Genomic DNA, 10,845 nt, shown 5'->3' with positions numbered 1-10,845 from the left:
GATAGAAATGATTAGAATCAAACATAAACTGCACTTATGGAACATTTTAGCAAGCATACATTTGTTTTATCACCAGTAGGCCATAATCTCATGACAGCAGATAAGAAAAAGGCCAGGTGAGGCACTGCTTCACCTGCCTCCCTCAATCACACATCCCTGGTTGAAATGCATTTCAGTGAGGAACTAAAAGACCAACCGAACCGATCCCAAAACCGCCCAGTTTTTGCCCACAAAGTCACAATAAATACTGAAACTGAGCGGAAAACTGCCCTTCTGACAACACTGACTGCTGCTAACATGTGAGTCAACTTGCTGTTGACTGGCAAAGGTCGCCTACCTTTGCAATGGTAAGTTCCTTTGTGAGGTTACAGCCAACCTGGTACATGATATCTATTAGTTTTCTGACATACTACACCTACTGGTCTCCTCAGACAACTCTATTTTGTTTCTCTATTAGACGCCTACCAATAGAGTTCTGAATGATATCTGCATGTAGAGGTCTACATCTACCTGTATCTTTGGATAATTTTAGACGTCTGTTGGAAACTTTTTAAAAGATTTACCATATAAAAAGAAGAAATACTACAGTTTTAGATGTAAAAAAAAAAAAAAAAAGTCCATACTCGTAAAAAAATTAAAAATGTTATAACAAAGATAAGAGAAGAGAACGATGAAACTAAAAAAAGAGCCGAGCAGGTAGCGGAGGGATCCCCGCTTCGCCAGCCAGGTTATTCCTAGGACAGATGGAACGTGCACGCTCACTCCAGCCCCTAGACCTGTCCAGGTGTACCTCGCTTTTGCCCAACAGCAGCTAAGAAAGGCTCTGGCATCACCATGACCCCCCAAAGGACATAGTGGAATAAGAAAATGGATGGAAAATAAAATCAAGAAAGCTAACTGGGAGCTAAAGTAGGCTAACTGGAGGCAGACTGTAGCAAAAGTAAAGAAAAAAAAACAAAGAAAATTCCAAAAGAAAGTTGGGTATTCTGATTCTACCGACCTTTATTTACTTTGATATTTTTTACTGCCAGTTAGTCTACTTAAGCTCAGAGTTAGCGTGGCTCTTCTGGTTTAGTTATCTTAATAAAAACTGACATTTTTTTTACACCATATGCCGTCTGCTACCTTTCTCAACTGTTTTCCACCACTTCATGGGTCTGGAACAATCCGCTGGTACTTTGTTTACACTATCAGTTGTTGACGCCTGGCAGCGACTAAATGTGGCCAGAGATCGCTGTATTATCATCCGTTTAGACAAAGTTTGTTTCAGCAAAACTTTATCACCCCCCAGGGTGCCATTTGTCACTACATGGGCGACAGTGGCTCAGGTGGTTGAGCGGGTCGTCCAATGATCGAAGGGTTGGCGGTTCGATTCCCGCTCCCACCAGCCAAAATGTCGTTGTGTCCTTGGGCAAGACACTTCACCCTCCTTGCCTCCAGTGTGGCTCCACTGGTGTGTGAATGTGCATGAATGTTCCCGGTGATGGTCAGAGGGGCCGTAGGCGCGAACTGGCAGCCACGCCTCAGTCAGTCTGCCCCAGGGCAGCTGTGGCTACAACCATAGCTACCATCACCAAGTATGAATGAGGAGTGAATGAATAATGGACACACTGTAAGCGCTTTGAGTGTCTTGAAAGCGCAGATAAATCCAATCCATTATTATTACATAGACATGGATTCACAACGGACAGAAGGTCCAAAACACTGAGGAATCCAGCAAGCACTGCTGGTAGAAAAGTCAACTTTCATGATTTGATTTTTCAAAGTTTTTTACTGAAAATGTTTCATGAAACGACATGAATGTAAAGCAAAGATGGCGGTTGTGTTTGAAGCCTTTTTCTGTCAAAAATGCTTCAACTACTCCAGAAATTGTACAGCAAATTTGAAATGGAAAACATTAACTTGAACTTTTGTATCGCACACCAGCACCTTCCAAAGTTGAAGACTGGATGAAAACATGGGGATTCCCTTAAAGCAACTTGACGTTCCGTCTACTACGGTTCATAGATGCGTGAAAGGAAGAACCTCCTCGTCAAAAATCAGAAACATGTACATTTATTTACAACATCCTCTCCTCACAGCCAAACAGCTGGAGAGGATGAAGAGTCCTCAGAACTGCTGCAGGATCAGCTTCTTCTTGCCGTCATGGCTGAACTTGTTGGAGCGGAAAAGGTCGCTGTCGTAGAACGCAGACAGGCTGTGGATGTTGATCTGCCGAGCCTTAAAAAGGAAGAAGAGAAGCAGTCAGAATGGAGCGGCTCAGAAGGCTCTGCAGAGATGCACAGCTTCTTCCTCCCACCTTGTCCTGCAGGTCTTTCTCTGGGATCTCCACGGCGTCGTTCTGCACGCCGTATCGGTTCCTCTGGTAGGCCACCTGCTCAGCCACCAGCTGCTTCAGGATGAAGAGCAGCAGCTCGTTGTTGTCTCTGCGGAACGCCAGGTAACGGGCAAACGTCTGCACACAAGCACAGGTCGTCAGGCTTCAGCATCCAGAGCGCTGCAGATTTCCAAGATCTACAAACCTTTCTCATGCTCCTCATGACACTGAACTTCTGCGTGTCGATGAAGCTCTCCAGCATCACTCGGATCGCCATGTTGACGTCGTCCTCCAGGACGTAATCTCTCAGGTGCATCTTGGCGTGGGCTTCTGCCATGCGGATCATGGACTCGATATGTCGGACTGTGATGGGGATGCTGCCTGTGGCCTGATCCAGACATCACACAGTCAGGTTGGGAAGATGTGGCCAAAGAATGCTACAATCCAGAACACCCACCATGGACTCCTTGCGCAGGTCGCTGTAGATCCGAGCCACTTTGTCCTGGTCCATCTGGTTCAGTTTGGGGTGAACCTGGAGAAATCTGCAGTCAAGCACATGTCTGCTCTGCGTGTTCAAAGACATCAGGTTATCCGCTGTACCCGCTCTTTGGCGTAGATGATGTACTTCCTCAGGAGATCCTGTGGGATTGGGGACACATCGGTCGTATTGGGCAGGACCATCTCTTCCAAAGCCACGCCCCCTTCCTTGGTGCTGGGGTGATGTTTTATGTGCGAGCCAACAACAAAGCGGGCCAGCATCTCATCCTGGAACAGAACTGGTGTTAGATATGGATGCCTTTGCGGGCCGAAGCTCTGCATAGAAACATGGAGCACCTGCACGGGGTCCACCGTGTCTCTGACCACGCACAGAACGTCGAATCGTGACACTATGGGTTCAGTCAGGTCCACGTTCTCAGCAAAGGTCAGGGAGGGATCATACCGGCCACCTGCAAAAAACAAAGGACTTTCCTCAAAACCAAAAAAAGTAATCTGAAGTAATCTGCCTGTAGGTCCCGCAGGATGACATACCGATGGGGTTTGCGGCGGCCATGACCGTGCACCTGGCCTGCAGCGAGGTCACGATGCCGGCTTTGGAGATGGAGATGCTCTGCTGCTCCATGGCCTCGTGGATGCTGGTTCTGTCAGCGTCGTTCATCTGGAGAGGCAGGATCCAGACAGTCCTTAACCCTGGCAGATGCTCATCTGTGGGCGGAGTCTGGGTGCAGCACTCACCTTGTCAAACTCGTCAATCAGGCAGACCCCGCGGTCAGCCAGCACCAGCGCTCCAGCCTCCAGCGTCCACTCACGGCTGACGGGGTGTCTCTGCACGTAGGCCGTCAAACCCACGGCGGACGCTCCCTGGCCGGTGGTGAACACGGCGCGACTCGCCACCTTCTCCACGTACCTGCAGGAGAAGGGATAGTCCTCATAACCATCGCCCTTAAACCTCACAGAAGCAAACCAAAACTGACAGCGCCTGGAGGAACAGAGCTCCTCCTCTCCTTCAGTCTTTCACTTCGGCATCACGCTTTTGTTCAACTGGAAATGAACAAAAGGCAGGACGTCTAATCAAGAACCTGATTTCCTTCAAAGCTTTGCACACCCAAACCTTTATGCTGCGTTCACATTAAACGCAATTTTCACCTGTTGCTTCTCTTGCTGCTTATCAAAGTCACTGCCTGACGCCTGTCCAGACTGTGTTTGTGAAGCTGATGCCAGTGGGAGGAGCTACTCTCCAAAGGGATGTCTGATCCGATCATGCGATCGGATCAGACATCCCTAGTTTGAACTCCTGAAAACAGTGAGGAGGTGGAGAAGTTTGCGTTCTTCAGCACAAAGTCCTGCTCGACTTCAGTATCTCAGAACCCCCACAGAAAAACCTTCTGACGCTCTCAGAGGTAAAACTGGACCTGACTCAGCCCGCATGGCAGTCTCCTGCAGCACTGCTTACGTACTTGAGGAACTGGGACTTGGCCGTTCCCGGGTCTCCACACAGCAGCACGTTGATGTCTCCACGAACTTTGTGTTTCCCGCCTGCAGGAGAGGAGCCATGCAGGTGAGCGCAGCAGACTCCACATCCATGCATCAGAAAGGTGGGAGGTTTATACCTGGATTTTTGGGTTCGCCTCCGAAGAGCGACAGAGCCAGGGCTCTCTTGATGTCTTCGTGACCATAGATGGATGGAGCCACGCTGGCGAAGATCTGGAGGAGGGTAGGGTTAGGATGGAGGTAGCAAGATCCACAGAATGGACAAAAGCTGATCCAGAGTGGATGGGATGGAACACTCACCCTCTCTCCGATGCACTCGTCTTTGGACAAGGCCACGATGGCTTTGACGTCCTCATCCGTCAGCTCTGCCACGGCCACGCCCTCATCCCTCCGGCTGATGTGGTTGGCCAGGATGACAGTGGCGAACACTGGGAAGCCATTGGCCATGTTCAGGGAGCCGTCATAATTGTTGTGGTAGATGCCCGTCAACTCCTGAAGAGAGGTAAGAACAATGTCCACGGCTGGAGTCTTGCCCCCCTCTTCCCCCCTACCGTGACCACACTTACGATCTCGTCTCCAGGTTTGCAGCTGTCCACCAGGTCAGCCAGCAGAATGGCATCTTTGGAGCGCGGGAGCCGGCCGGCGGCCACCTTACCCGGACTTTCCTGGATGGTGATCCTCTGGTAATTCTGATAAACTGTCTGTGGGGGGGGGGGGGGGGGGGGGGGGGGGGGGACAAACAGAAGATGCTGGGGAACCGACTCGTTTCTGTCCTGAAATGATTCCAGGCTCATGCAGCCTATTTTCTGTACTATAGGCCACACCGGACAATTGGGCGCATTAAATGAGGCAAAAGACTCAGAGAGAAGTCCGACTGTCAGTCAGACTTTAACTGCGTTCACAGGAACTCTAGAACCTGTTACTGACACGCTACACGTTAAAAAGTTTACAATACCTGCAACTCCCAACCTTGTTTGCAACACGTCAAAAAACCAGACTGATGGAACAAACATTATTGGGACTACGCTGACTCCACTAGTGACACGTAGAAAAACTTTTACAATAACACCAAAGCCAACAAAATCACTATAACAGCAATAAGTACATGCAGTACCAATTTATAAACAAGCCGCTCTGGATGATTAGGCGTTTTAAAATACATACATACAATTTATAAACAAGCCGCTCTGGATGATTAGGCGTTTTAAAATACACACACACAATTTATAAACAAGCCGCTCTGGATGATTAGGCGTTTTAAAATACACACACACAATTTATAAACAAGCCGCTCTGGATGATTAGGCGTTTTAAAATACACACACACAATTTATAAACAAGCCGCTCTGGATGATTAGGCGTTTTAAAATACACACACACAATTTATAAACAAGCCGCTCTGGATGATTAGGCGTTTTAAAATACACACACACAATTTATAAACAAGCCGCTCTGGATGATTAGGCGTTTTAAAACACACACACACACACACACACACACACACCCACCCACCCACCCACCCACCCACCCACACACCCACACCCACACCCACACCCACACCCACACCCACACCCACACCCACACCCACACCCACACCCACACCCACACCCACACCCACACCCACACCCACACCCACACCCACACACACACACACACACACACACACACACACACACACACACACACACACACACACACACACACACACACACACACACACACACACACACACACACACACACCCACACACACACACACACACACACACACACACACACACACACACACACACACACACACACACACACACACACACACACACACACACACACACACACCCACACACACACACACACACACACACTAAAGATCAATAACCCCCAGTACACAGCTTCTAAAGAGGGGGCTCTTACCTCCTCCATGTTGACCTCAAAGGGGCCCTGTGACTGACACTCAGGGCAGGAACCCGGCTTCACCTCCTGGTTCTGGGACTGAAAGAAGGGTCCCAGCACGAAGCTGCACTTGCTGCAGTTGTACTTGACCATGCTGAGCTGCGGAAGGACGCCGGTGCAGCAGCTCACCACGCCGCTGGTCCTGATCAGCTGGTTCAGGTGCAGCTGCCTGGTGCGCCGATGGAGGACAGTTTTAGAAGACAGCTGGTGGACTGCACTGGTAAGCAGCTGCTTTCAGCCAGTCTGAAGGCAGTAGGTGACCCTGCAACCATTTAATCCCCCCTCCCTCCTGTTTATGTGCTGGAGGGGCCAGACCTACCTTAGTGCCCGGATCTCCTCGACAAGCGGCAGGTTGGAGACGCGCACGTGGATTTCGTGAGCAATACGGTCGTATTTTGGGTACATGGCAAGAACCACCTCTTTGGCTGCTTCATCAAACACCTGAGAAGAAGCAGGAAGAGTCTAAACGTTCCTGTCTTTTTGGGTGGAGATAAAGCCAGACTCCTCCCACAGTGTGTGTGTGTGACAGAAGGTTACGGACCTTTAGCATCTCCGCCGGAGCTTCTGGCAGGAAGTAAGCCAAAACATGCTCTCGAGCTGCAAGGTCTTCATAGTTCACAACCAAACTCTCCTTGTTCTCTGAAACGGAACGGGGGGGAGGGTCATTGTGGAGTTGATCACCCATAGGTTTGATCCCAGAGGGGCGGAGCTACCTTTGCACATGTCACTAATCTTTTCCTTGAAGACATTGTGGCCGTTTTCATCCACGTGGGTCCGTAGGAAGTTCTTGAAGCGGTTGTAGATTTCGAGTCGTGGGGCTGGCATGGAGACCCACTCCCTGACGGTGTGGCCCTGCAAGGAGGGGGGGGGGGGGGGGGGGGGGGGGGGGGTCAGACTTCCACTGTTGAGTCAGAAAACACCTTCAAGTTTGTGTGACAAACCTTCATGTCCTCCAGGTTCTCTATGCTCTCAATCATGTCCTCTTCTTCCCCGTCGACGATGCCTTCGGCCGCACGCTCGGCCAGCCGACGACGGCGAGCAGCGGGGCGCTCATCATCCTCATCTTCACTGTCTGAAAACCAACAGAAGCCTCCTGTCACACACTTCTGCCGTCTATGGAGAGACATTCATGAGCAGGCTCCTCACTGCAACTTTGGTTAGAAATCCCCGCCTTCAGCTTCAAAACAGGAACCCGAGCCCCCACACAGGAAAACGTTCTCCTCACCGTACAGCAGGCCTCTCCTCAGCCGTCCACTGACTCCCTGCTCTCGGTCTCTCCTCCTCATCTCCTCCTCAGCTGCAGCTCGGGCTCCAGGCGACAGTTCTGACAGGTCTTCATCATCCAGGTCCAAGCCCTCTGCCTCGTACCGATCCAGCTCTGGGATGGCCCGATAATCCCTGGAGAGCAGAGGAAGGACTTCAGAGCCCTTCATACTGAAGGAACAAACATCTGTGGAGGGGTTCAAATCTGGACTCTTACCTCTCCATCCCATCACCGATCAGCTCTTCCCCTTCATCCTCCTCCTCTCCTGGCAGGGGTGTGCCCCCCAGCAACCCCTCAGACTCATCCTCAAAAGGGGGTAGGTCTCGCCCCGGGCTGGATGTTGGGTCTCCTCTCCTGGGACCTGGATTTGGGCTGGTGACTCCATGGAATGACTCGGAGGAATCCTGAGGAGAAGACTGTTTGATAAGTCTGCAGTAGAAGAAATCTGATTACACAGGGGGGGGGGGGGGGGGGGTGCTAAAGATAAAGCTCAAATGATCGTGTCAACCATGAATACTTTATTACAGAGTAGCAAATTCCTTTTTTTTATCGTCTTTGTCGTGACATAAAAGGTCTGTTTACTTGCTTGAATGTTTTATTTGAAGTCAGCTGAAAACGCTTCTCCCATCACCTCCAGTGCGTGTCTGTATAAGTGGCGCGGCGAGGCTGTGACGCCGTCAATGTGCGACTTTGTAGTTCTTTGCTAAACTAATGCAAACAAGCCCACATCTATGAGGTTAGGGATCAAGCCTGACGAGGTGTTCGTTATCGTGGAGGGCTGATCGCATGTGACAGTAAACGGTGGAATAAGGTTTAGCAATGTGGATTATGGATTACATTTTGTTCTGGTCAATATTTTTGTATTGCTTAAAAAGGCGTTCCTAATGTTTTATGTGTTGAATTTAAGCACTCAGGACCTGATGTATTCTTTATATTTTGTTTTTTCTGAATTGTTCAAGACAAAATACAAATAATACCTCTTGTATTTTTTTCCAAGTTCAAAAATAAGTCAGTTATAATTGGAGAACTTCATAAAGCCACTTTTACTGCAACAGAAAGAGAAGAAAAGCAAAAGGGAAGAGCAGAAAACTGCAATATTAAGAACATTTATTTGTGGTTTTTTTTAACATCACCGTTTTGCTTCATCATTTAAGTATTTTGATTCTTTTCCTACTGAGTGAGGAACCAATTAATGCATTAAATAAATTCAGTTTTTTAACTTAAAAAGAATGTTAATAAAATGTCTTTACCATTTAATTTTGATTCAAACTGCTGCTTCTCAAAACATTTACATTTTTTTCATTGATATTCTCCAAAAGTGGGCCTGTGAAGAAGTTATATCAAGAACGTTTAACCCCAGGTGGGGACTTAAAAACAAATGGCTGCAAAAGGCCCCATGTTATTGTTCGCCCAGGGCCCCCAAAATGCTAAGTCCGCCACTGGTCAAAGCTAAACCTGATGTTTGTTCGGAAGCTGCAGGCTCACAAAAGCTGCTCACAGCTTCGGGATCTTTCTGCAGCTCAAGAACCGGTAGACTGACGTCACGATTGGCCTAATGTAGCGATTTTTTATTTTATTTTCCCGGCATGCCACCGGTGGCCACGCGGTGCTCTTATGAGAGAAAATAGACTGACTTCTTCATTAATGGTGGTACTTCTCATACATTTTATGTGTAACTGTGTGTACTTGTAGTTTCACGTTGTGCGTGTGTAAACTGTGTTTTGTGTTCGTAGGTTTGTGGTGTGCGACTGTACATGTAGTGAATACAAGAAGAACACAGTTACACACTAACTGTACATTTATGAGTTAGAGAATAAGAACTAGTAGTACACACGCGCAGCCGCAAACACATCCATTGAATATGTTCTCTGCCTCTTTCTTTAACCAAACAAACAGAACTCGCAGAGTAAATCCGTGACGACTCGGTTCCGCCATGATTGTGGTCACGGCGGCTCCGGAACGAGCGAACAACCGTTAAAACCCCAAAGCAGCGCGTTGACTGGGTCTGAATGTGGGTCTGGTTCAGTTCCTGAAAAATCAGAACCCAAACCTGTAAAAGTCTGAACGAGTTTCTACTCACCGCCATGATGCTGCTGCTGCTGCTGCCTCTGTCTGCTACAGGACACGAGTCACTTTTCGCGCGAAAGGGATCACGTGACACCCAAAAGCCCGGGAAAAGTCATGAATATGTACGAAGAAATACATCGACAGCTTCCCATTGGTAGATCATTTGAACAGGGGCGGGGTTCGGAGACAACGTGGATGCGTTCGTTTTAGAACAGAACTCACTGAAAGCAGTTGCGACCGCGCGTGCGCATGAGGTCCTGATGGTGTTCAAAACAAACAGACCTCTCGTTTGGACGGTGTTGATGACGTAGAGGCCTTTTGACCGTCAGGCGTCACGCCTGAGACCAGGCAGATGCAGGCGGGGGCGGGAAAGGCGTCTGAGATGAGGAGCTGCGGCCTGCAGGGAGACAACGAGAACCGGAAGTTCACAGGGAGGCTGGAAACTAACAGCTGTGATCAAATGACTGCCAGTCAATTCCTTATGAGACCTGTAACTATGTGATACACTGATTAACCGTGAATTCTTGTTAGACTTTATAGGCTTTATTACTTATGAGCGAAAATGTAGGGGTTATTGCGGAAAAATGACAAAATGTCTTGTGATTTGTGATATTGTACATGTAAAAGCAACAACTTAATGGAGGACTGACACATACAAACAAATCCATCTAAATTCACATTTGAATTTGTGTAACAATAAAGAGATCTGACTAATGAGTATACATCAAATGAAACCATGAAACGTATTTTTAAAAAAGGTGATTTATTCGGGATCTATTATTTAAGGTCATTTGATGAAGTACAAATGTTTCTTTCAACTTAAGTTGATATATTTTTTTATTTTTTTTTCAATCAACTTAAGTTTATTTCTAATATTCCTGTGTGACTGTTGTTTACTCCTTTCTTAAGGGTGTTTATCAGAATCTGAAAGTCTCCGGATGCAGCAGAGGAGTCCCTTGCTGAGTGTTGGTGAGCGTTCCGGCGGGACACCGTTTCCCACAACACATTTAGTTTTTGTGGATTCTGCGGGCGACAAGGGAAAAAGTCCCTACTGCAATCGCCTTGGTGCCTTGCACCCGCCCATTTTTTGCAATGTTTTTATGATGACAGACATGTGACGTCAAAGCAAAAACTACCCAACATGCACTGCACACCAGTCGATCTGCGCACTGCTGTGTCGGTCTGGGTGATCTCAAACATGCCTATTGTAGCTATCTAATCTGAATTGGCTACTGTATCCGTCCACGCATGCCCGA

The 10,845-nt window shown here is 48.2% G+C and overlaps 1 protein-coding gene across 1 annotated transcript; it reads right to left on the bottom strand.

Moving 5' to 3' along the window:
• Positions 1–1,751: 1,751 nt before the first annotated feature.
• On the bottom strand, positions 1,752–9,882 carry mcm2 (minichromosome maintenance complex component 2). The gene is made up of 20 exons (XM_023954823.2): positions 9,603–9,882; positions 7,739–7,926; positions 7,484–7,656; positions 7,200–7,330; positions 6,972–7,110; positions 6,800–6,897; positions 6,578–6,699; positions 6,220–6,427; positions 4,873–5,007; positions 4,607–4,798; positions 4,426–4,519; positions 4,273–4,351; positions 3,551–3,722; positions 3,347–3,473; positions 3,152–3,264; positions 2,918–3,082; positions 2,775–2,849; positions 2,523–2,705; positions 2,300–2,455; positions 1,752–2,220 (listed from the first exon to the last, which is right to left on the bottom strand). Exons 1-20 carry the CDS (start codon positions 9,606–9,608, stop codon positions 2,110–2,112), a joined length of 2,667 nt encoding a protein of 888 aa, XP_023810591.1. The 5' UTR covers positions 9,609–9,882; the 3' UTR covers positions 1,752–2,109.
• Positions 9,883–10,845: the final 963 nt, after the last annotated feature.

Source organism: Oryzias latipes, chromosome 5 (genome assembly GCF_053564925.1).
Source record: "Oryzias latipes strain Hd-rR chromosome 5, Olatipes_Hd-rR_3.1".
Lineage (NCBI taxonomy): Eukaryota > Metazoa > Chordata > Actinopteri > Beloniformes > Adrianichthyidae > Oryzias > Oryzias latipes.
Note: the sequence above shows the minus strand (reverse complement) of the source record. Positions and strands in the feature narration are given on the sequence as shown.